Source organism: Solea solea, chromosome 3 (assembly GCF_958295425.1).
Source record: "Solea solea chromosome 3, fSolSol10.1, whole genome shotgun sequence".
NCBI lineage: Eukaryota > Metazoa > Chordata > Actinopteri > Pleuronectiformes > Soleidae > Solea > Solea solea.
In genome coordinates this window covers 3,790,965-3,816,998 of record NC_081136.1, presented here as the reverse complement: position 1 = coordinate 3,816,998, position 26,034 = coordinate 3,790,965, and the positions used below count along the sequence as shown (strand labels likewise).

The 26,034-nt window shown below is 41.1% G+C and overlaps 1 protein-coding gene across 6 annotated transcripts in view; it reads left to right on the top strand.

Annotated features, from left to right (window-relative positions):
• The window catches only part of ppp1r12a (protein phosphatase 1, regulatory subunit 12A), a 55,305-nt gene that overhangs the window by 15,339 nt on the left and 13,932 nt on the right, over positions 1-26,034 (top strand). For 4 of the 6 annotated variants that reach the window (XM_058624370.1, XM_058624371.1, XM_058624369.1 and 1 more), the window contains exons 2-15: positions 6,429-6,559; positions 9,249-9,367; positions 15,635-15,794; positions 16,997-17,141; positions 17,226-17,300; positions 17,375-17,466; positions 17,561-17,718; positions 18,715-18,836; positions 20,773-20,997; positions 21,098-21,189; positions 21,591-21,707; positions 22,933-23,085; positions 23,825-23,989; positions 24,121-24,288. In XM_058624370.1, coding sequence (XP_058480353.1) covers positions 6,429-6,559; positions 9,249-9,367; positions 15,635-15,794; positions 16,997-17,141; positions 17,226-17,300; positions 17,375-17,466; positions 17,561-17,718; positions 18,715-18,836; positions 20,773-20,997; positions 21,098-21,189; positions 21,591-21,707; positions 22,933-23,085; positions 23,825-23,989; positions 24,121-24,288 — 1,922 coding nt within the window. The remainder of the gene's footprint in view (positions 1-6,428; positions 6,560-9,248; positions 9,368-15,634; positions 15,795-16,996; positions 17,142-17,225; positions 17,301-17,374; positions 17,467-17,560; positions 17,719-18,714; positions 18,837-20,772; positions 20,998-21,097; positions 21,190-21,590; positions 21,708-22,932; positions 23,086-23,824; positions 23,990-24,120; positions 24,289-26,034) is intronic. The other 2 variants (XM_058624374.1, XM_058624373.1) reach the window with 1 other exon arrangement.

Below are 26,034 nucleotides of genomic sequence, written 5' to 3'. Positions count from 1 at the left end.
TTCATAAACAAGTGATTAAGAATTTTGGGTTGTGGACAAAACAAGACATCATTTTGAGGTTTGAGGAACCCTGATCGACATTTATCAGCACTTTATGGACTAAACTACGTGACTAAATTGAGAATATAATGGACAGATTAATTATGAATAGTATCCTTAGTTCCAGCCCTATTAAAGTTTGTTGTGTGAACTAAACATGATATGAAATGGTCTTTTGTTTTGCATAAAAGGTCATGAGAATCCCTCAGTATAAAGCCAGGTCTGTTAGATGTTGGATGTTTTAAAAAAACAGAGATGGCACCTTGAGATGCCCCCCCACATCTCTCTTTGCAACATAAGTTTTTGATGTCGTCTCCCAGTGGTCTTGCTCTTTATGTGCTGCCTTCAGGGGCCGAGTTACCCCCATGGTGCTTTAAAATGAAGCCTTTCTCTATTTATTTATGTTCCTGACGAGGCCTGAGCCCATGTTCTTCTTTGCTGTCACAGCACAAGCTTCTTTTCATACTTTAGGTGCACATCACGGGTGCCTTTTTTTTTGTGCTGCTCGAATAATGCCAATCTTGTATGTCGTGGTGTGAGAAAGTAAGGTTTGAAACACTTATTATTCACCATTAGACCTTTGGTGTATATGATGGTTAAGCTGGTTCTGTCACAACGGATGAATTTTGTCGATAATACCTGTAAACGGAGGAAAATGTTGTGGTTTGATTCCTAAAATAAGTTTTTTTGTTTTATAGAGAAGTTTTTTTTTAATCATACTGAAATTGAAAGTTGCAATCTATGAGAACATGAACTGATGAGCCGAATTGGAACCAGAATTGATACAATTCAAATGATACCCAACATTAAAAGTGGGATATTATACTGTTTTTGGTAATTTGGACATTTTAATAGCCATGTAAATGTTTACCATACAAATAGTATTGTTTCTAATCCTAAAATTCAATTTGTTTTCTCATTATTTCCTGTTTTTGTTGTTACATACATTTTCCAGAACTGGCCACGTAACGTACATGAAACTGCATCGACTAATCAAACGCAGCATCCTGTGTCCATTCATTAAATTAGTACTTGATTTTTTTCTTTCAATTACATCAACTTCCCAGAAGATGACCTGTTTTAGAGAGTTTAATTCATCAGTAATGACAGCAAGGACAAGGGTATCGCTCCTATACCATTAGTTACCTTTAAAATATCACTTTCAATTAAAAGAAATGTACCATTTGTGTACATGACACTTAATAGTGAGGCCCCCAAACACATAAGTGATGTATTGATTTCATATTTACAACCAAATAAAAGACAATATTACAGTGCAGCTTAAATTTAAAAGCAAAAAATTAAAGTCCATAATGAATGTTTAAATATAATTACTGACTGTTTTTACTCTGTTGTGCAAATACGCTATAATATTTCAAGTGTTCTTCAATCAGCTGGTGCTGGAAAAAACAACGTCAATTCATGTCAATCTGTGTGTGACTGTGCTCCCTGGTCCTTGTTATTAACAGTACATGTTGTCCTCGTGTTTATTCATTTGCAGGCTGCGAACGTAGGCGTCTTTCATCTGACGCCATCTCACCGTTCCTCAAAATCTGAAAATCGAGTCGACACGTTCTCCAGAGTTTGTGAACTGGGATATTATCTCGTGTTCTCAGTCCCTCAGGACTTGTGTGGACATTTTGAGTTGTCACGTCTCAGTCTCTTCTGGACAATTTCAAGAAAAACTTCCACAACTCGGTACATTATGTCAGCCTTGTAGTGTGTCTGTACACCTATGGACTGTTGTCTGCAAAATGGTGAATTCTGTGTCTGAGAATGAGTCATAACACCTCTGAGTGTGTCACTGCGAGCACAGCACTCGTCTCTATAAGTCACTTGGGGGGTCCGATTGTGACGCGTTGGACAGGATTAAGACCATAATGTTTCCTTATATAACTCGAAAATTAACAAGCGCCATCGCCATCTCTCCTCTTCTTTTTATGCCCAGGCGTGACTCACTCCCTCTGCCTGCTGTCAAGACACCGAATACTTTCTCTTCTTTCTCAGATTTATCTGCGTCATGGTCGCAAACACTTCTCTATAGGTTATTATCTGTAGGTTAAAAAGAGCACTTTTAAGATTATTTATTTTCATAAATGATTAATCGGACGGTTATTTTCTCAATTATAGACCTGTGTAATGTCATAATTTCAATGATTTCTTTGTTATATCAAGCAAAGAAACCAGAGAATATTCACATTTTAGAAGCTGAAAACTTAGCTATCTAGATAGCTTGTTTTAACCAGATTAATTGTTGGATTTGTGACTTAAAGTGGATGCTCTAAAACAATTCAATTTTATTTGTATAGTGCCAACTCATAACATACTTTATCTCAAGACACTGTACATAGTAATATATTATAGAGAGAATAGAAACCCAACAGTTCACACAATGAGGAAGCACAAGGCATCAGTGAAGAGAAAAAAACTCTGACGGAACCAGACTCAAAGGTGTGTGGCCATCTGTCTAGACAGGTTGGGGTGAAATGAAAAAAAATGGGGGACATAGGACAGGTGAGGGAGAGAAAGGACAAGAGGGAAGGTTAGGTAGAGACAGACACTCAAGTGGGTAGGACTGGTCAAATAATAGCATACTAATCTATTAACGACAACCATTTCCCTTTTGTTTTACTTTTTTTTTTTTTTACAAAGCATTATGAACAACCCGAATTTTTTTAAATCTTTTTAATTGAGATATTAATTATAAAAAAATGTACAATAGTGACCTTTCTAAGAGTGTAACGCAGTCTTAAGAAAAGTCATTAGACAATAAAATATATACATTAGCATAATAATATACAATAGGTACCTTCTCTAAAATATAAGTCATCTAAAATGACAATATTTACAGTAGGTTATGTGTAATTATTGTTGTTTAGGTGTATTATGCAGGTGTGTGTGTAAATATCTACAGTACAAGTGCTCAATTAAAGCAGCGTTCACCTTGTTTCCCATTCTTGGAGAAGGAGAAGACTTTGAAGAGATAAGTGGGAGAGGAACTCCAGTGGGAGGATTTAGACGAGAAACAGAAGCTTTTGGCTTTGACACATTAAAAAAAGAGGAAAATGAAAATAGGACGAAATATCAAAGCAGTGCCGGTTTGTTAATGGTCCTTGACCTCAGACAACATCAGATATGTATACTGTCTTATGTCATCTCACGTCGTCTGTTTAGGCTCGCGGGGCGTTTTCATCGTCACATGAGAGGAAACTATTGGAAGGTGAAACTAATACAAATTTGAAGAATTACATTTCAATCTTTGTGATTTGCTAATTTGCGGCAATTGCCTTCAGGAAAAATAAACTCCACTTAGAATTGGTTTAAACAAGGTCTACACTAATATTAAATGATTATTTTAATCAGTTATTTCTTGAATCAGATTCAGAAAGTAGTTTTTCAAGTAGTTTGCTTTGTCTGATATGAAGCAAAAAGTAATTTTTTAAAAGCTTAGGCAAATAAGAATCACATTGAATCGTTTCAGCTCCATTAAAAAATGGTTATTTCCACGTACAGTAAGTTTGTAAAGCACATTTATAAATATTTCTGCTCCAGATTGTGCTCTGCAGCTGTGTTTTCACATTCTAATCTTGTCGAGTTGTGAAAAAGAAGGTGAATTCAGTAATTTACAGACAGTTTGTCTTGGTTGCCAGTTCAGCTGTCTCAGTGGACTCCTGACAGGGGCCACTATTATTTATGTGAAATCCCACGAGAATGGGAGACCCCATTATAATGAGTCTCTGGAGGCGAGGACCAGCAGAGGGTGACACACCTGTCTGCCTCCGTCTTCACCAAAGGAAAACGTCTTTCACACCTGACAGAATATATGATGACAAATCCTCGATTCAATCTGCATTAAATACAGTCTTGGCTGTTTTGATATCACAGTTTTCTCCCCACACGAGGAAAAAGTCTCCACCAACAAACACATGAAGGTGTCATTTAGGGCTGCAACCCTTTTTCCATTAATTATTAACTATTTTGATAATCGATTAATTGGTTTTAGAGTTGTTTTTTTTTTTACAATTAATACAAGTGTTCTGGTTTCTTTGCTCCATTTGACAAAAACAATCATTAAAACTGAAAAGACATTTGAGAACATCATGATTTCCAGGTTTTGTAAACACTGATGTATGAATGTGAATATTTTCTGTTCTCGGAATGTGAACGTTTTCTAATCTCTGAATGTGAATATTTTCTAATCTCAGAATGTGAACGTTTTCTAATTTCAGAATGCAAACATTTTCTAATCTCAGAATGCAAACATTTTCTAATCTCTGAGTGTAAAGGTTTTCTAATCTCGGAATGTAAATGTCGTTTCATTTTTCAGTAAGAAACTGCTCCACTTTTTCCTGTTTTTGTTTACTCTTTTTTTTTTTTAAACGATAAAGTCACATGAACACAGTCCATGTGCACCTGAAGTAACTCTGTCAAACAGCCCAAGCACGCACGCACACACGCACGGTCAGATAAGCTCAGTGAGGCCTCCACACAGGCGCTCTTCATCTGTGGCCATGTACGGCACCGCATACGGCCCAAATTTGGACAAGGATTCCAGCCAGATAGTCGTGTGCCCCGAACGTGAGGCCGCTGTGTAATCATGTGTATCTGTTTCGCTTGTCAACGCTGTTGTTGTCATAGCAACCACATGACAGAGAGCGAGAGAGAGAGAGTGGGGCGTTTCCTTTCACGGTGTGTTCACGGTGTAGGGTGGGGGGGGAGAGGGTTTAGGGTCTAGTTTAGTTTTTATTCTCGGTTATTGGCGGATTTGAAGTAATTGAGTGTTGAGAGCGTTGTTTAGTCTGCTGCTACCTCTGCTGTTTGTTATGTTTCTGCAGGAGTTTAATGTGTGACCACGGCTTATGAGGTCACATTAGGTGTCTTTGGTTTAAGGTAACTTCTTCACCTCAGGACCTGTGTCTGTCTGTCTGTATGTGTTTATGTCTGTAGAAGCCTGTAAGGACAACTTTAGTTTGTAACCTGTCTTTATAAGGACTTTTTAGCAGGTCCTCACAAATCTAAGGGGCCTTTAGTCTGTATGTGTACACACATGAGTATGTGCACTTAAATACATTATATTCCCAATTTTAACACACTTTTTTTTTGCATTATCACTTGAGTTACTGTCACCTGTAAACTCGTATCGCAGTCCCAATTGGTTTAACACGATAACAAAGCTATTCCATTGTTTCATGTCACTGTGTCCTTATTTGTCACATTATCTCACCAATAATGTTTATTTTAATCACATCTAGTCACTTTGCTCCATCTCAAGCATGTAGTAGCCACAAAAGCAGCTGCCAACCGTCCAGAATATGTTATTATATTAGATATTTTACATATTCAGTCTTTTGAATAGCATTTTTATCAACAACAACACTTTCTCACACAACACCTGCCAGTAAATGAGTCACACGACCTCAAAATAGATCTCTCCCTCTTGTTGGTGTTGTTTATTTTTGTGGGTGTCACTTTTGTTTTGCGCCACTAAAGGACTTGGAAGTATAAAAAAAAAAAAAAAAAAAGGCTACATCCTACTACATTGTACCTGTGTCTAATTTTTAGCACACCTTTCTTTTTTAAATTAATTAAAACGTTTAATTATTAAGAAACAAAAAACTGGTTAACGTCAGTAACGGTTTGTCTCTCAAAATCTTCATTTTATATCTGCACTATTTTCCATGAAAAATATGTATAAACAAAAATATTGAATACATGAAACAAAAACAAACTCTGGATGACAGTCTTTGATTTTGCAACATTTATCAAGTTTCTGAGAACAAAAATGCGTCGCGGAGCTGAAACAATTACCCGGTTAATCAATTACAAAATTTTCTGACATTTTATGGACCAAGCGATTACTCGATTAATCGTTAGAAAAACCAACAGATTAGCCGAAATAATCGTTAGTTGCAGCTCTAATTGGTAGATTTGATAAATCGACAATTATCAAACATGCCTGATATTGACTACCTCATATTGACTATAATGAGTTGGGTTGTATTTATGAAGCTAGCTAGCTACTAGCTGATGATTGAATAAGCGAAAAAGAAGAAATTCAAGCAGTTAAATGCGGTTTCACCCTTTTACCCCTCACGCTTTAAAGAAACTGTAAATAGATTCCCTGACTGTTTTTGCAGTCGAGGAACATGTAGAGTTCAGAGCCTCCATCAGCTGTACTACACTATGTGGTATTTTAAACAGCCCTGCTATGTGCAGGCATTTTCGGGACTCGCCACAGCTGCCAAAATTCCCCACTAATTCCGGTCGCGTGTTCAAGTCTGGTATCATACGTTGTGCAATTCCCGTTGTGTGCGAGCTATTTGTAACTTCTTTTTTGTACACTGGTCTTATCCTCCTTTTCTCCCTCTCTCTCTCTCTCTCTTTCTTAGGCATGCATAGACGACAACGTTGACATGGTGACGTTCCTGGTGGAGCACGGAGCCAGCATCAACCAGCCGGACAACGAGGGCTGGATCCCCCTCCACGCCGCCGCGTCCTGCGGATACCTAGACATAGCAGAGTAAGTACGGCAGAGTCCTGTTTTTTCAAAAGCAACAAAAAACACCCCAGTTTCTAAGAATCGCACTCATATCTGGTTCATCAGGCTTGTTGTCTTTACCTCATCCTTCACACGTGTGTGTGTGTGTGTGTGTGTGTGTGAGACCGTGCAGCTGTTTCTTTTCTTGGAAACGACATGTTTGTATGAAAGCTACCGCTCAGATATTTCCTCACAGTGACGGTATAAAAGCCCGGCTGCCATTTTACACCATGTTTTGATGTTAAAGTTTCTTAAATAAAATAAAATGGCTGGACTTCAGACACATGAAATACAATAACATAATATGTTATTTTTGCACTCGAGTGCCCCTGGCAACCGGCAACCCTCTGCTTAAAAGCCCAATCCCTATCCTCTTGGCCACAGGCTTCCCATTCTAAAGAGATTCCTAATCTAAAAACGACACCTTTGAGTTTTCATTTAGACGACCAATACCTCAACTGCGGGAAAATGATGATGTCATAGCTCCGCCTCTCTTGCTTTTCCATTTGCTGTCGTTGTTGTCGTCTTCTTTTTGTGTTTTTCTACATGTCGCGTATATATATATATATATATATATATATATATATATATATAAATATATATATATATATATAAATATATATATACTCCTGCTTTTATAAGAGAGTTCACGGGTCAATGGCGTGCTCACGGAAAACGTTTTTTTAGACATTTGTGACTTAAATGAGGAAAAATAGGGAAAAATAATTCCTTTTCTGGCGAGTTAATGAGTTTACACAGTTTTAAAAAGCATTTAGCTGCTAATTTTAATGTAAAAATGTATCAGTGACTGCCATTAGTAGTTTTATTTACATATTCATTTCTGTTTACAAAGGCTAGACAGACTAGAATACTATCAACCACAGGGGAAATCACCAGCAACAGATAGGACAGGACAGGACAGTAAAACATAATCCTCCTCGATGGAGGAAGTGAAATATTAGCCGCTTCATTCAAACGCAGTTTCCAGAGGTGTTGACTTTTCAGAGTCCCGTCTGCCTCCCGTCCACGCCGGGCTCCAGTTACAGAAAACAAGAAGTTTGTTGTTGTCACATAGTGAGTGAAAAGGTCAAGTGGCTGGCGTGGAATGAGTGACTAATGGAGACATCATGTCATAGAAGGGAGCAACTCGTCAGCAAACCTGATGTGGGCGGTGTTTTTATTTTTTTCTGCGAGTCCTCGGCAGCCCGTCCCATTTTTAGTCCTCAAGCATCCTCATTCACAGTAATGGGAACAGTAAAGGAGGCCGCGTTGGTATCTGCAAGCCCACCCCCCCCTGGTGTCACCGCAGCCTGCAAAAATGGCAGGGGTTGGTTAGGGAACTCGCAGCGGGAGTCCAGACCACAAACCCCGTCAAATCCACTGAAGCTGACCCATAATGGGGCAGGAAAGAAAGTCCAATCAAGAATGTTTTAAACGTTAGTGCACTCGCACTTGCCATTTGGGAGGTGGGGGGGCAGGGCTTGTTTCAAGTGGTGCGTCGCTTTAATGGGAAGGACCCGAGTCTTGCCACCGCAGCTTTAATTGGACGCAGCTGACGTAAAGATGTCAAATGGTTAAAAAGCTTAAGTTAAATCGCTTAAGGAGCCGTGGACATGCTGCACTTTAATGCTTCAATTCTAGGGGTTTTCTAATATGTATTTCAGGGGTTTTTATGGTTGAACTTGTGACCTTTTATGAGTTCACATTACACGCCTGTAACATGGGTCATAGAGACTGTTCAGAGCTGCGTGTTTCTAAAACTGTGGAGTGTGTACCAGCAGTGGTACGCGAGCTTCTTCCAGTGGTACTTGGAGGGAAATCGTGTTAAGGGTGTTTGATCCGAATGGAGCTGTAGAAAACGGAACAAATAATCTTAATCTAATTTTACTATACCAGTAGAGGTGAAACAATTTACCCGATTAAACCCGATTGACTATGCGTGACCTATTTATTTACACCACTGTATTTTAACGTTAGTGATTGTAGTGTAGAGTTTACGATAATCCACCGTCAAAAAGAATCCAGTTTTATTGACATATTTAATAAAACCATCGAGTTGAGCAGATCCATTTGATAAAGGCTTCTGTCAAAAATGATAAAAAGTTAATCAACAGCCCATATAAGCTCATAACAGATACAGTCAGGGCACATGTTGGTTAATAAATGATGCACAAAAATGTCAAACATTGTATTTGTCTTGACTTTCTTTATTTCTTAGGTGTGGTTCTGTTTGCTGTGGTTGCACAGCCTGAGGAAGACCACTTTTATCATCATTTAAACTAACCGTGCACTCAACTGCATACATAGAGGAAATATCCATGGAGCTAATTTTAGCGTCAAACCTACGAGTTCTGATAGTTACACTCCTGTTATTGTAATTATTGTAATTGGCAAGCGTCTGCGATTGGGCCTGAAGGTGTAGCCGAGGCGTGACCAGTCAAACAGGAGCTGAGCAGACAACTGTGCGGTTGCGTCAGTCAATGTTGGCCGCAAACCAAGAGCAACACGACGATGAAAACCTCCTGTGCTTCAACTGTTTCCTCTTGGAAGTGACATTTTGCCCTCAAGTCTTTTCCTCTTCACCCTGTCAAAGAGTCATTTGACCTTTGATTCATGCTAGTGCAACGACTCTAAGTGTATCCTGTTTGTTTGTTTGTTTGTTTTATTGCAGATATCTTATAAGCCAGGGTGCTAATGTGGGAGTGGTGAACAGTGAAGGCGAGACGCCTCTGGACATTGCCGAAGAGGAGCCAATGGAGGAGCTGCTGAAGAACGAGATCAACCGACAAGGTACGGGATCACACGCACCGTGACCTCTGACCCGCAGTGTAGCAGAGCAGCCACGTGTTGTGTGTTGTTATGTTCAATGTTATTATGAACACTATTTGACTTGTTGTCAAAGTGGCCGCTGTTTTAAAATAAAACAAAAAGGAAAGATTACACCAACATTTTTAAAGAGATTTGTTATGAAGATATCCAACGTCAGTCCAGATAGTGAAGAATTAATTAGGCGGAAAACATCAGTAAAGAAAGTTGAGAAAGTATGTAGCTCATATTTAGGTTGCTTTGCAGAGTTGGCAGATGAGTGGAAATTAGAGCTGCAACTAACGATTATTTTCACAATTAATTGAGTAATCATGCTGAAAAATGTTGATCAGTGTTTGTCAAATGTGGAAATGATTCAGTTTTTTAATGATTTCTTTGTTATATGAAGCAAAGAAATTAAGAAAATATTCACGTTTAAGAAGCTAAAACGATCAGAAAAAAGCTTCAAACAGATGATTCGATTATCAAAATAGCTGACAATTAATTTAGTAATCAATTAATAATCAAGCAATTGTTTCAGCTCTACTGGAAATACCTTTATTGTAAGTATATAAATATATATAGATAGATATGAATAGAATCATTAAAATAGATTCTTCTTAAAAAAAAAATGCACACATTAGAAGTTCAAGTCTCTCTTTACATTTTACTAAACTGTTATTCTGAAAGAATTGATAATTAAAGACCAAAAATATGTTGTGTAATCTATCTTTAAAGGCTTAGGGGGGGGGGGGGGGGGGGGCTCCAGCGCAGCGCAGCGCAGCAGAGTTTCATGCATGCATTAGTATTTATTAGTCATCCTACACCCGCCTTTTTCCCCTGCAGTTGCAGCTTGAAGTGAACTTACGTAATACAAAAGAAAGGGAGTCCAGCTGTGTTGTTAGCTCTCATGTGATGATTCAAAACTGAAAAATCAGGCCTTTCTATTTTTGGCCAGGGCATTTTTACGGATGATGAAAGGGGGCCCCTCTGCTACAGCGAGGGGGCCACGCACAGACATGTTTACTTGCCTCAGGCTGGGGGCTGGTGCTTTTTCCGGGGCCTCACATTTCACTAATAAAGGTTGGCTGGTCTAACGTGCTACCTTTTTAGAAGATGTTACAGTAAGGTGTGAAATTGAAGTCTTTGAAAACAGCAACCTTGTTAGAAATGACCTTTCGTCCAGAATGTCGGAACATGACCATGCACTTACACTGATTTTAAAGTCCTCGCGGCGTGGTTTACACGGTGTTTAGACACGACACGGCATGACAGCATCGCACAAACATGGAAGGTGGGCTTCCTACCACCACAATCGCCTGTATCTGCGGCGTTGTAGGAAGAGGAAGCTCACAGTGGTGTTTCTGAGGAGGACTTCAGGATTCATGAAGTAGGGGAGCTGCTTAAGACAGAGGGACTGTAGAGAAATGCAGGCTCATCTCCACAATGCAGTTGATGAAGCCGATTAGTACATCATGTTGCGGCAGGGCGTCACAAGACTTGCTTAATTGGATGAAATAATTACTTTATTTTAGTAATTAGTATCCTCCCTTAGAACAAAAATGAGTCAGCAGAAATATCAAAGCGCACTCGAGGGCGTAGCAACCACGTCGTCAGTTTTCACCTCAAAACAAAACTTCACGGTCTTGTTTTTTTCCTGGTGTACCAAGATTTACTTGGTCTTAGTAGATCCCAGACCAAGCTGTGCGCACAGCGCCCTCTGCTGGTTGTCTTCAGATTGTCAGTCTGATGCTCTTCTAGGCTGTGTAGTTAAGGTTTTTGAGGTGCAAGGTTGAGCTTCCCCCAACGCCCAAGTGAAAACAAACATCTGGATAAGTGATTAAAATGAGGACTTAAGGGAAACAATTGCTCAAATAATCAAATATTGTAACTGTTTTGACAATTGATTAAAGTTTTCTGATTTTTTTTCAGCTTCTTAAATGTGAATATTTTCTGGTTGCTTTGCTCCATATCACAAAGAAATCATTAAAACAGAATAGTTTTTGGTTTTTGGACAAAACAAGACATTTGGGAGCACTTTCTGACAATTTATGGACCAAACAATCACTGGATTAATTGAGAAAGTAATCGACAGTGTAATCGATTATGAAAATACTCGTTAGTTGCAGCCCTAGAGGACTTTATGTCTAAAGTCCTGCTCATTCTGAGCAACAGGCCATTTGAAGACTGTTCCCAGTGTTACAGTAGGGTCCAAGTGTTTGAAAGCACATGACGTGTAGTGATAATTGGGCCCTAATGTGCTGTTTACATGGTTTTACGCTCCGTGTGACGCAGCAGTGGAGAGACTCGTCTCACTCTCATCCACTGAAGCATCTCCAAGTGTCACCTTCAATTTCTCCGATTTCTTTATAAGATGAAAGCCGGCCTGCTTCAGAGCACCTGACCGCTGCCTCTGCGAACGTCATTTAACACGATTGTAATCTTCACAACAGCATAAATTCCTTTTTATTTTTGTGAACAGTAAGAATTCACATGGATCAACCATAACAGGTGGCGTCATAAGGCGTTGTAATAAGTTTTCTACTGTCATTTTATTCAGTGTTTTGAATGCAAAAGTTAAACCAAGTCTCAAAAAAAGCTTTTCATATTCACATTCTCCCCTTTAAAATATTTTAATATTTGGTCCACCCAAACCTAAACAAACCAACAATTTAATCACATGATTATTTGTTTGCTTCCCAATGAGACAATAGCACATTTGTTTCTCTGTAACTCTGAAAATGAATGACATTACGAGTGTGATACCAATAGGTTACCAGTTAAGTTCAGGACAAAACCTTTTGCATTTTATTTGACTTATCTCATTTGCTTTGCCTCATGCTACAACCTGCACATGTGCGTGTATATGTACATATACAGCCATGACGTTAAAACCAGACGACTTGTTTTAATTATATGGCTCATTGGTATATATTTATTCAGTCATAAAAAACTCTCGTCTTCTTACGAGCTGCAGACAATGCACAGGTTGTTCCTATATTTGCTGGAGTGAGCAGGCGGTGTTATGCAACACGCCGTTGTGTAACCTTTCCTGTATGTTTGTAATGTGATTTTCTGCCCTCCAAAAGAGATACCAATCAGTTATAAGGTTACACTTGTTACAGAGAGGGCTGTGGTTTCCCCCCTTTGGCAGAAACTACCTTTCGATCTGGTTCTGTGACCCTGGATAGGGTCAAACAGTCCACCTGCCGCTGAATGAATGCTGCTCTCTGTCACTTTAAACATACTACTGAAGGTCGACACGCTCATAAATGTTCCTCACATTGTGCCTGATCTTCCAACTCTTTTTAAATGAAATGTTGGAACGATGGTGTTTGCGTTCAGTTAGACTTTTCCCAGTGACAGTAAAATGTCTGTAAGGTGAAGCAGGAGGCAAGTCCTTATTTGGTCTATTGGATTTTCTGCTTCTGTAGAAGATGACAAAAAACTTGGTGTTGAACCGCTGCCAACTCTCCCGTTCAGCTCTCGTTCCGAAGTCCTACTTAGAGGCCTCCCTGCTTTTTATAGACTCACTGTAGGCAAATGATCACGGGACGTAACCCTAAGTGGCCAGCTCCCATTCCCCACTTAAAACTGAATTGTCCTGATGAAGTCTACATTGTTTTTCTACCACAATACATGTGATATATATGCACTTTATGTTGCCCTCCCTTAATAGATTGAGTGTGGCTTTTGTAATGCTTGAATTATGGCATTCCTGTGTGTCTTAACTCGATTAAAGCGAGGATCTGGACGTCTGGAGAAGCTTGCAATAGTATGCTACACTAAAATAATCCAACTCCTCAAATCTCAAGAGATTTAAAATTTAGACTGCCATGTTTTTCTCTTATAAGCATGTCAACCTTTGCCTAATATCTACACTTTGATTTGTGTTTATTACAATTTTCTAAGAGCTGCATCCAATGGCCCCAACACAAATTAAGTCATAAAATGGGTTTAAAAAACAAAAACTGATGCACTGGAGCAATTCCTAATTTAAAGGGACCGTGTGTAGGATATAGTGACCTCTATTGGTGAAGTTTCATTCAGTTATAAATTAAAGCTCAAAACGTGTCTAGTTTGTGCAATGAAAACATGGTTTTCTCATCAATAGAGAATGTAAGTATAAAGAAAACAATAAATCACACATGCAGGTTATTGTACAGTCAGTGAAACACCAGTACAATTATTTTATATTCCATTTCTGCCAAATGGTTAATAAATCCAACACACTGGAGCTTTAAAAAGCAATCAAATACGTGTAAGGGATGAGCAATTTAAAACACAGCAATTAGCAAATTACAAAGACTGCTCTTTTATCATGTTTGGTGAGGGCGTAAAAGTCAAGGAAGTAGAAGCCTATTCAGCCTACTGTTTTAGTCATTAGTCCTATTGTCGGAGGTTTGCCGATAACTAGTACTATAAGTACTAGTGTATCTGGTTTTTATGACTTTTTATTATGACTTGAGTGTGTCGTCATTCGACTCGAGTTGTGGGAGTTTCCATCAAAAACAAGCCACGTTATTCAGCGCTGGCATTACTGAGTTACGGCTTCACTCAGCGGCCTGCCACGGTGAGACGTAGGTCCAGTTACTGTTCAACAGTCACCACACACACACACACACACACGCGCACACACGCACACGCGCCGTTTGAGAAGGAACTTGAAATCCAGTCAAACATACACTCAGACACTGAGTCATCTTCTTCCCATTTGGGTTCACTTTCTTAAGACTTGAGCTCCGTAATCCTCTTAATGAGCAACATGTCCAGTCCTCAACCCGGCCGGAATATTACCCTTTCTTTTCCTCAATGGGAGACTGTGTTTTTAATGTGGTGGAAAGAGGATTTTATTTTTATTTATCTGTGCTATTTTAAAGCTGCACTGCGTAACATTTGGTAATTGTTGTTGTTGTTAGGTCTCCGTGAACAGGAACGATTTAACATAATATTCTGCGTCCTGCTCGAGCAAGCAAGTACTATCAGACCTGCCTGAGGGAGCGTTTGTGTGTATACAGTGGCAGCACAGTATACACACAAGGAGGTGGAGGCAATAGATTTCACTTCTTACACTTTTTGCAGATGCTTTTTCTTTGTCGTCAGCCAAACTTGGGGATGCACGATATTGGCTTCAAAATGTATTATCGGATATTGGCAAACACACCAGGATCTACCGATAAATACACCTCTACCTCCTTGACTTCTGTGCTAGCGGCCTCTACAACAACTAATTGACCACTTTTCTTGGTTATCGGCCCAAGCACTCCTGGTATATTGGATACCGGCAAAAAGTCCTATAACTGGCACATCAGACTTGACGATAATTAATTACAATTAGCTTAATCGATCTTATTTGACAGTGGTTTGAATCTAAGAGACATTTATTTACGAATTTATGAACTACTGTTTTAAGACAACGTGGGGGGAGAAAAAGACGTCTTTCAAAGGTGTCATGAAAAGACTGATGATGTGAGAAGCACAAAAAAAAGCCCAACAAACCCTTTTTAATATCAGCTGATGTTTTGGCTCGTTCCTCAGAGCGCCTCCCGCATCACTGTTTACGCAGCTCAACACAGCTGACGCTCGATCCGGCGAGTCGAATCGTGCAGCGGCGCGTCTCAGACCGTCTCGCCTTCCCACCAGGTGTCGGCGAAACGACGCAGGGCCGTTTTTTTTCACTCCTGGCGTTCATGCATGCGGTGTGTAGCACAGACATATTGACCCACTTAACTGGCTTAAGGCCGGTGTCTTAGCAGCTATTATTTCATCACTGAATTGACAGATTATTGGCTCCAAAAACACGTTTTGTCAAAGCGGAGAGCGAGAGCTTTGGTTTCCAGAGTAATGCTGTGTCTATTTCTCTATTTCTCTCCTCTGGAGCACCAATAAATAGCACCGAGGCCCAGTTTAATAAAAGCACAGGGGCGAGCGGGTGGCAGCTTATGTAACAGAGTCGTCATAGCTATCATTATTGCTGCATTGTCATAGCAGGATTACATACGCGAAGCTGCATGTCATGGCTATGCGCGGAAATATTTACACGGCTCTCGCTGCCATAATCCAAAGTCACGGACTAATGTAACGTATTCCAAACACTCGCATACCGCGCTGCAGTTGGTGTAAGACAAGAACTCTTAATAAATATCTCAACTGTAATTGTGCCGTGTGCCTCGGCTCGGCTCGGAAAGCTACAGCTGGAAAGTTGGACGTCACGTTCTAACATCTCGCCTGTCCTTCTGTCTCCAATGTTAGGGGTGGATATCGAGGCGGCCCGGAAAGAGGAGGAGCGGATCATGCTGCGGGACGCCCGGCAGTGGCTCAACAGCGGCCAGATTCAGGACGTCCGGCACGCCAAGTCCGGAGGAACGGCGCTCCACGTAGCCGCTGCCAAGGGATACGTTGAGGTTTTAAAGTAAGCACTTGTAGGGCTGAACCATAGCTGTAGTTGTGTTTCTTAAAGATTTTCAATATGCAATTTGATTTTGTGGTGTAATTTTTCACGTTTAATGTTCACTACTCTGTATTCAATTGCAGGAATAAGAACTTAAAGATATTAAATGTTTGCATAGAAGACAATAGCTTTTTGAGCTGGGGAATTTAGGTGTCCGATATGATGCCAATATTACAAGCTTTTCGCTATGAATAAGACATTTGTCTTGATCCGTTTACTACGTAGTCATAACAGAAACGTAATGCTCCAACTTAGGGCTGTTACTTTTTAGTTTGAAATTCAGTATTATTTCAAACAGGTGGCGTAAAGTTTAAGTTGGAGCTGTAACGAGCATCCGTAAAAAATTGTAAAAAGAGTGTGTTTCTGGCAAATAATGTTTGGAACCGACTTGGACCATTTGTCTTGTCTAACACGATTATATTTTAGTTTATCCCATCCTCTCCCAGAAAGAAAATAGTCCAAGTATATAGGCCAAACAAATATCAGTTGTAGAAAACCCATATCGGTCGACCTCGAACATCTGAAGCTCTCCCTCACATCGTTTTCACATGACACTCTCTCTTTACATCATGTTCCCCATGTATAAGCATTTATGATACATACAGTACATCCTGTCCCATTATTTTGGCCACTTATCAGCACAATACTGATACTGTGTCAGCTCATCCTTACCCTGTACATCCCTGTTTGAAAATCCACCACCAACAGCAGACCTCATTTCACAGTGTCCCTGCTGGAGCTCAGACCAACACAGTTTACAGCCTGTTACATAAAGCTCAGCCTCTAACTTTTACATTATATAAATACTGTTTAAAGTCGAGATTGCGGCCGAGGTCGAGCATCAGGAATTTCTCTCTCTCTCCGCCGAATACAAACATGTCTCCCGTCTCTGCGTCTCGTCAAGAGTCCCGTTGTTCCGACGTTGTCTCCGTCGCGCTGATCTAACGCAGCCTCCGCCACTCGAGGACGCAGATTTATAGGCTGAAATATTAAGGCTTTAAATTGTCTCAGCCACATCCAGCTGTGCTTGGAGACGCCAACGATGTTTTTTTGACTCACTTATGAAAGCCGAAACACCTTTAAAACACAAGTTAAGAAATGTGAGAAAATGTCGTAACTCTAACAAAAACCCCATTGTTTTCCTCTCTTTCCTCACTGTGTAGGCTTTTAATCCAAGCAGGGTATGATGTAAATATTAAGGACTATGACGGCTGGACTCCACTACATGCAGCAGCACACTGGGGCAAAGAGGAGGCATGTCGGATACTGGTGGAGCATCTATGCGACATGGACGTCATGAATAAAATGGTCGGTATTTTCAAATTGCCGTGCAGTTACTCGTTTTACACAACTTGTATTTTAATGTTCTCTCTCTCGCTCTCTCCCCCGCAGGGCCAGACGGCCTTCGACGTATCAGACGAAGACGTGCTGGGATATTTAGAGGAACTGCAGAAGAAACAGAATCTGGTGAGTCATGTTTGCTTATCGGCTTTTTCATTTAAAAAAAATTGCCATGAAAGCCTGAGGTTCTGTTTTTCCAGCTCTTGAGTGAGAAGAAAGACGTTAAGAAATCTCCTTTGATTGAAACAACAACCACTGGGGATAACAACCAATCACTGAAGCCGCTCAAGAGGTAAAAAAAAATTGTTTTTACGCCCCCTTTCTTTCCAATAATTTGCGCGACTGTCCTCTGTCTACAAACGGCAATGGTCTTTTCTGTGTTGCAGCAAAGAAACGCTGCTCCTGGAGCCGGAGAAGACGGCCCCGCGCATCGAGACCCTGGAGCCGGAGAAGGTGGATGAAGAAGAGGAAGGGAAGAGGGACGAATCGAGCTGCTCCAGCGAGGAAGAGGAGGAAGAGGATTCCGAGTCGGAGACTGAAGCAGGTACTGTGCGTAGTGTCGCTAAATCATGTCCCCAAAGCGAAAGGGACTTTGCTCGTCATCGCCACTCGTAAAAATCCTGATTTACTGTAATGTGTGCACAGTGTACTAGGAGAAGATAACTTTAACTATAACTTTTCATTTAAGAAATGTGAAAATGCTGAGATTTTTCGTTGGGGGTTGACCAGGATGGACGTGATTAGAAATGAGCATATTTTGAGGGGCATCTCAGGTTGAACGGTTTGGAGATAAGGGAGACAGGGTTGAGATGGTTTGGTCACGTGCAGAGGAGAGGATTGAGGTTATATATTGGATAAAGGATGTTGAAGACGGAGCTCTGCTGCTGGGGCAGGAGGACACAAGGACAAGTCTGTGTTCCAGAAGAGGACGCAAGGGAGAGGGCAAAATGGAGGCATGTGGCGACCCCTAAAAGGAGAAGCCAGAAGAAGGAGAAGAAGTTATGCTGGCCTCGATGGTCAAATTTCATAAAACTCTAGTTTGTAACATTTAAATGTAGACAAATATCTGCTATTATTCAATCCATTGTGAAATGAGTTCACACAAAGACGGGTGGAGGCAATAGCAACATTGCGCTAGTAAAGTGGGACGCCTGCATGAGTGAATTCTGCTGCTCAAAAAAACCCAGTAGTTCAACAGTTTCATGGCGTAAACCCTTCTTCCCACCCACCCACGTCTGTGCTACTGCTGTACACAAACGGACGCTCCCTCAGTTGGGGTCTGACAGTTTTGCTGGATGGATAAAGAACACGGCGTACTCGAAGACCAAACAGAGGCAGAATTAAAAGCAGCAGCACATTCACTTGGACCGAAGGACGACCTGATTGGAATTTATCGGTCAAGGGTCGTGATGACCCCGCGAAACCATTTTTTGTGGTTGTATCATCTTAAGAACGCCCTAACCCAAGTACATAAATAGTGTGACACTTCACTGGTCATCAGTGGTAACTCGTAATTTGTTTTGTTGTTTTACCGCCACAGACAAAAGCAAACCCTCAGCGTCGGTAAGCAACAGCACAACGCCCGTTCCGACCAGCATCACCGCGACATCGCCAACGATCCAGACCAACCAGGTGCCGACACCCACGTCGCCGGTGAAGAAGGTATGATGTGGTATAAAAACAACGGCAGTTTTCACTCCTCCGATTGGCAGACACTTGAACGCCTCGTATGCTACGCGAAGCTGCTGAGGAACGTTTCCTTTCATACACAAACCAAGAAAATCCACCAACATCTATCAGTTTTGTTATTTTTATTAGTCCGTCTCTTCAGGATGAGTAGGTACAGTACATGTGGGGTGGTAGTTGTTTCTTTTCTCTCGCTTGAGTCTGCTACCCTCTGCTGGCAAAATGGAGGCATAACATTAAAAATGTTAATATGTAATATGAAATTTAGGCCTTAAATCATCTTAAATTTGCTAAAATATTATACACTAGGTTGTAAATACTCTGAGGTGGGATTTATCAGTTTAATTTAGTCAATTTAGCTAAATTTGTGTCCTAATTTCTCTCTTTCTTGGCCTCATTAGTCTTCACCTTATTATTATTGTCATTATTATTATTATTATTATTATTTATTTATCAGAAAGTACAAATTTGATGACTTTTGGCTAAAAATAACACATTTAACTATATAGTAACTGGTGCAAAACAACCTGACCTAAAAGCCGAGTCCACACCGAAAGTTAGGGACGTTAATATTATATTTAACATGTAATCAAATGAGACTTCATTAGAAACCTCATCAATGCATCTTATTTTGAAATTGGCACCCTCTAGCACTCACTATCCTTCTGTCAACAGACTTTATCATTTTCTCTTTATTCTCTTCTCTTGCAATGACCTTTTCTGTTCTGCTCTGTTCTCTTTTTTATTTTTTACATTTTTATTTTTTTTAAAGCCTAGCTTTTCGCACATCACAATGTCTCCTGTCTAACAAGAGTGTGCAAAACATTAACCAGGTTTTGACACTACCAGATGTTTGTTAACCCCACCACCACCCTTGCTGGTTTGGCAGTAAGCATTGTGCTGTGTGACTAGGGCTTTAAAAAAATAAAAAAAATCTTTCCTTGCTGTAAAGTGCGTTTTCTTTTGCTGCTGCTGCTTCTGTCTTATTCTGGCTTTTTTTTTTTCTTTGTCTTTACCTCTTGTCATTCTCCCGGCCTCCCCTTCCTCCCCTCCCCTCCCCTCTCTGGGCTCTTGTCTTGGTTGGCTTTAGTCTGAATATATTACTCCCCTCATGCCTGTGGCGGAGCCGGGCTGTCCTGCATTGTGGCGACAAGGCTTGCGCAAAACTGGCATTTCTCTATTGCCCAAAAAACCCATGGTGAGGCATCGGTGTGTGTGAAGCACAGTTGTTCAACCCCCCCGCCCCCCCCCCCCCCCATCTCACACACAAGGTTGTTTTAACACTCCCCTAATTGTCCCCGGGCTTGATGATCCAGTTATCGCTGACTTTCACTCATCGACCCGACATCGTGTTTGCACCTAAATGCACCGTCCTCGTCGTGCTTTCACCGTGTGTCTGTGTGGCTTCTGTGGGTTTTTTTTTTTATGTTGCTTGCTCTTTGTGGCCAAAAATGTGACGCCGAAATCCCGACCAGTTGAACGAGCTTTGACTCTTTGTTTAAGATGATCAATTCTGTCAAATATTTGACAATTAAAAAGTGTGTTTTTCAAGAATTGAGTCGAGTTAAAAAGAATAAAAGTCCTTGTCCTTGCAGACTCAAAACAAAATATCTTTGAGGAAAATTCTCAGTTTTCTCATGGGTAACTGGTTCCTGGCACACACTGGCTTCTAATTCTACTCCAGTTCCAGTTCCTGATTCCCAGCCTCCCAATATATTCTTAAATTAAATCTGGATGTCATTATTCCTTTTAACCAGCATGTCCTTCCTTTTAAAATGACCAATAATCTTGAGAATTTGCAGCCCTTTGACAACCAAACTGTTATTACTACTACTATAACAAAAAAACCAACATATTTTATAATTGTAAATACATACGTCTTCTTTAATCCCTGCCCTTGTGTCCCTTCCAGGTCATTCAGCCTGCTGGAAAGGTTTCCACTAAAGTGGAGGAGGAGCGGAAGGACGAGTCGCCGGCCTCCTGGCGCCTGGGTCTGAGGAAGACCGGCAGCTACGGGGCGCTGGCGGAGATCACGGCCACGAAGGAGGCTCAGCGGGAGAAGGACACGACGGGCGTGATGCGCTCGGCCTCCAGCCCTCGCCTCTCCTCCACCCTGGACAACAAGGACAAAGAAAAGGTCCGTGAGGGTTTTTTTTGTGTGAAATCATCTTGAAACATCTGCAGAAAAAATATAAATGAATGTAACACAGATCACCCGTTTGATCCTCCACCTACAGGAAAAGGACAAGAGTACACGACTCGCCTACGTGACCCCCAACGTCCCCAGGAGACTGGCGAGTACTTCAGACATCGACGAGAAGGAAAACAGGTCAGAGTGGCTCTGTGTGTTCACGCATGAGCGGCCCCTGCTGCCCACTGCTGTGTATTGCAGGGTGTGTGTATGTCACCCTGAGCAACCGCTTTTTGTTTGCTTTTGCCATATTTTACACACAAAGGAGCAGTAATTGGAAGAAAGCTAGATGAGTTGCAAACATGTCTCCCTTCTTCGTCAGCGCATTTACACTGATGTTAGGATTAATGGAATTATTGTGTTAGTCTGATCTAAAGCAGGCTAGTTTTAAAGTACAGTGCACAGCCCCCTTTTCTCCACTTACTTCCCCGGGTAATTTCAGTCGAAACGCGCCATAATTTTTTCCCCCAAAATCCCAGGTAAATGAGAAAGTGTGTGTGGCGAAGCCCGGCGTACTATTGTACCTTGTGCTTCCACAGGGACTCTACTTCTCTGATACGCAGCGGCTCCTACACCCGGCGGCGCTGGGACGACGACCTGAAGAACAACAGCGAAGGAAGCGCCTCCACCAACCGGACCTCCAGCTATCAGCGCAGGTTAGCCCCGAAATCGCGGCTAAACGAAACCCGTCATCAGATCCCCTCTGCTCCTCACGTCTGATCTGATGTGTTCATCATCATCATCGTCGTCACGACAATGTAGACAAACACAGTACACTGTGCTTGCATTCTGTCATTAGCGATATTTATGTTCATGCTTTATTGCACAGCTGCTGCTGAGAAAGCATCGCAATGCGGCTTTTTATTATTATCATTTGTTTCTATCACTGTCATGTGAGTGTGTTGCATGACTGTACTTGTCCTGTCATGGTTTCATGGCACAGAAACCTAGACTTGGACTCGTGCGCTGCATTCATGTCATATGGGAAAATCACCAATATGGTGTATCAGGCCTTAAAATTACGTCTTTAAATCTGACTTCAGTGGCATTTATAGCTCTATGCTGCTTATCGAGAGTGTTTGTTCAGTCTAAATGGATCGAGTGCTCTTCAAGTCTTTGTGGTGACGTCGGGGGCAGGATGCTAACTGGAGCTCCAGCTGCTGTCTGCATTAAACTAGACATTGTGTTGCGTCTAAAAACTGTAAAGTCTTAAAATGCAGCTGCTTCTGTTTTTGTTTCAAAACTCCAGAGCTGCATTTTTTTGGGGGGGCAAAAACTGAGCAGTTTCTGAGTTACTTTGTTCTTCTTTTCACCACCGTGTTTCCTCGATAGTAACAGGTCTCTGAAACTAAACAAACAAGTGTTTCGAGTAGAGCTGAAACAATGACTTAATCATTGAATAGGTTTGAAGCTTTTTTTCATGATTAAAACAAGATTTCTGATTGTCTCAGCTTCTTAAATGTGAGTAAATTATTTCGTTACTTTGTTCCAATTGACAAAGAAACCATTAAAACATCAACTTTTGTTTGATGCTTTTGACATTTTATCGATTGATATTGATTTATCGATTACTCGATCCATCGTGAAAAGAATGGACAGACTTGTCGATTATAAAATTAATCCTTAGTTGCAGCTCTGAGATCGTAAAAATAGAAAATGACAGCATAAACTAAGGTGGTTGTCGTAACAATAACCTATAAAAACCCAAAACAGCAGCCACTTCCCATGTGACATGAACGCATCAGTAGTTTGTCAAAGCTTGTCGTAAATATATACACGTTCCTCTGTTCTTTTATCTGTCTGTGTATGTGTGTGCGCCCGCACCGCTAACATGCCTCTCTCGCTCCCCACCCACCCACCCACCTGCCAACGCCACACCAGCACGTCCCATACACTAGCGCTAGGGCGGAGCGGCAGCACGCGGGACGTGCCGGCCAAGTCTTCGTCCACCTCCAGCTTGGACCCTAACGCCTGTAATACTAAACCCTGGCAGCCGCCCACCTCCTACTACCAGTCTTACAGCATTTACCGCAGGTACACCACCCGTCTCACCCGGGGGGGGGTTGACGCTCAACGTCTCCATACCCACCTGTCATCTGTCTCTTTGTGTGTGTGTGTGTGTGTGTGTCCACGCTCTGCATACGTGTCCTTTTTTTTTTTTTTTGGGTTCATCTTAATCGATTGCCTGTAGGTTTGAAGAGATTCCTCAGTAGGTTAATACACTCAGAGATAACATCTGGCTTAATTTAAAAAGCACTTGTTACAGACGACTGCTTAATTAACATTAAAACAAGCTTGAAAATGCAGTCATTTAAGGATTAATGCTAAATTTGAGACAGATATACACTTACTATTTCTTCAGGTTCGGAGTTCCAGAATCTTGGGCCTATTATTGCAAGGGTTTTTAATCTATGCAAAACTCTTTTTAAACTCTGGTTTTATATGCTTATACTGTGAAGGCACCTTAATCTTGTATACAATGATATTTACTAATAATGACAATTAAACTAAACCCAACTCCATGAATAACTTCAGACTTTGTCACACGATTGCATAATTTAATATTAAATAGACTCTTGGATGTGTAAAAACACACAGTCGAAGTTAAAAGATGTTTAAAAGTATTCAATCTTCACATAATTTAGAGTTAATTATCATTAACCACAACGGTTTCAGAGTTGATTTGTTAGTCGTATTTTTATCTCCGGGCCTCTACTTGAACCGCGCTCTGTCTCGTCTCACTTTATGCTCTCTCTTGACCAAAATCACGCAGCGGCTCTTTTGGCAGAAGACACGAGGACCTGAGCTCCTCGACCACGTCCTCCTCCACGACCACCACCACCTCGTCATCCGTTACCTCGCCCACAGGCCACCGCGGCCTGCTCTCCAGCCTGGGCTCCTCCTCCACACGCACTGGCTCCACCAGTCTCACCAGCAGGTAACGGGAACGGCAGCATTTATTCTGCCTTTATTTATTCTTATATTTTTTTCATTCAACAATCTGTGACCTCTCAACCTGCTACTAGCAGATATTCTTTGACTAAAAAGAAACCACTACTCTAAAATCAGGTACTGGTCAGAGGAGAGAGCAGAGAGGGAGAAGGAGAAGGAGTCTGCTGCCGTTATCCCAACTATGAACACTGGCTCTACCACGACCACCACGTCTACCACTACCACCACCGGCATATCTACCACTACCACCACCGCTGGCACTGTCCCCACGTCTGAAAGACGAAGGTAACGCGCCCACATCTTTACCATCACACACTCCCGACCCCAACCACACAAATTAGCCCATTAATTGCATTTTACTTCACATTATATCTGAGGGAGCTGGTTGATAAAAACTAATAAAATGGCTGCCAGCAGGGACATAAGGAAAAACTTTATTTCAGCCACCTAACATAAGGGTCGCCTAATGAAATCTATGTCTGCTTAAGTCTAAAATGTTTTGAATATACTTTTCCTGGCCAGAAACTGAAGTTTGTAAACCGCAGTGTTTGAAATGCCTTTTTTGGTATTTATTTTTGAACAAATTAGTGACAAAAAAACGTACCCAATGAGATGGCGGTAGCCCAGCAGCGTCTGTGTCTGTGCTAAAATTGTCACTTTTCTCTATGGGCTTTGGTGTGAGGGAGTGAACGGTGAACACAAACTGCAGTTTTACAGCCAGAAAAGGCTGCTTCATGGTGAAGTGGTTCTCAGGAAATGTGACACACTCCCTCTTAGAAGTCGGCTCAAGACTTTAATGATCATTTTTATTATGTAAAATGTTGTTTGTAGCTGTAAATATGGTGTATGTTTATAGTGGCGACTACAATGTTTACTTTCTATATTTATTGACTTTGTTTGTTATTATTTTATGTAAATGAAATGATGAAGTCCAGATATTTGAATGTAATATTTATGTAAGCAGTTTAAAGAAAAGAGCTTTAACCTAAAAAGCCTCCGTCACTCAAACATTAATCCGGACACGTTTACTGTGTTTGAGAAAAGGGTGTGTGTTTGTGTGTCTCTGTCTCTGTGTGTGTGTGTGTGTCTCTGTCTCTGTGTGTGAATGTGTGTCTGTGTGTGTGATATCTCCAGCTTTGCACACACAAGTGCAGAGTGGGAAGAGTTGTTGTGCGTCTGTCTGTGGGAGTAGGAGCGTGTGTGTGTGCACTTCCTGTTACTGTGCTGAAATAAGCCACCTGTCACGGTGCGAGTGGGGGCCACTGCTGTGGGGCTGCTCCAGCGACTTCTCCTTATAAGGAAGGTGGACAGAAGCTGCACATTCTCCTCCTCAAGGCCACAGCTCCACTCTGCTGGACACGGACAAGGATGAACCGATTGACTTCAAAGAAATCTCCTTAAAAGCTCCTTAAACGTAGAGATTTCAATCACAACATAACTTAAGTCCTCTATGATCGATTTGAATGTAACTTAACTAAATTATTCATTTAAATCCTTCTCCACTTAACAAAGTAGACGTTTAACCACAATCAACAGAACCTGATTTACATCCAAAAACAAGGAGAGAGACGTTGCAACAGTGGTTAAGATTAGACGCCAACAGCAACAGATCATTTCTTACTGCTTTGCAGTCTCCAGTTGAGCTCCTGGGGCATTATGGGTAATATGGAACATGACGGAATCAAGTCTAGAGCCTTAATTATACCAAAGAACAAACATGTATAAAATCACAGTTGAGTTACAACGGGTACAGTGTAATAATAGTTTATTTAATGCAGACATATTCAGCTTCAAGCACATTCTCTTTACTGCAGGAAAATTAGGCTAACCAGTGCCACCTTAAAAACCACAATTGTAATAAAACCTACCCATTAAATGTGCTTTTTCTTGCAGAATGTGTGTGTTGTACTTACCTAATGTCCCACACCTCTTAAAACGATGCATATAACCTGTAAAATAGGCTTTGTAGAGTAGATGTGTGTGTTTTTGTTAACCTACCCTGAAAAATAACGAGGAAAAAAAACACAGTTT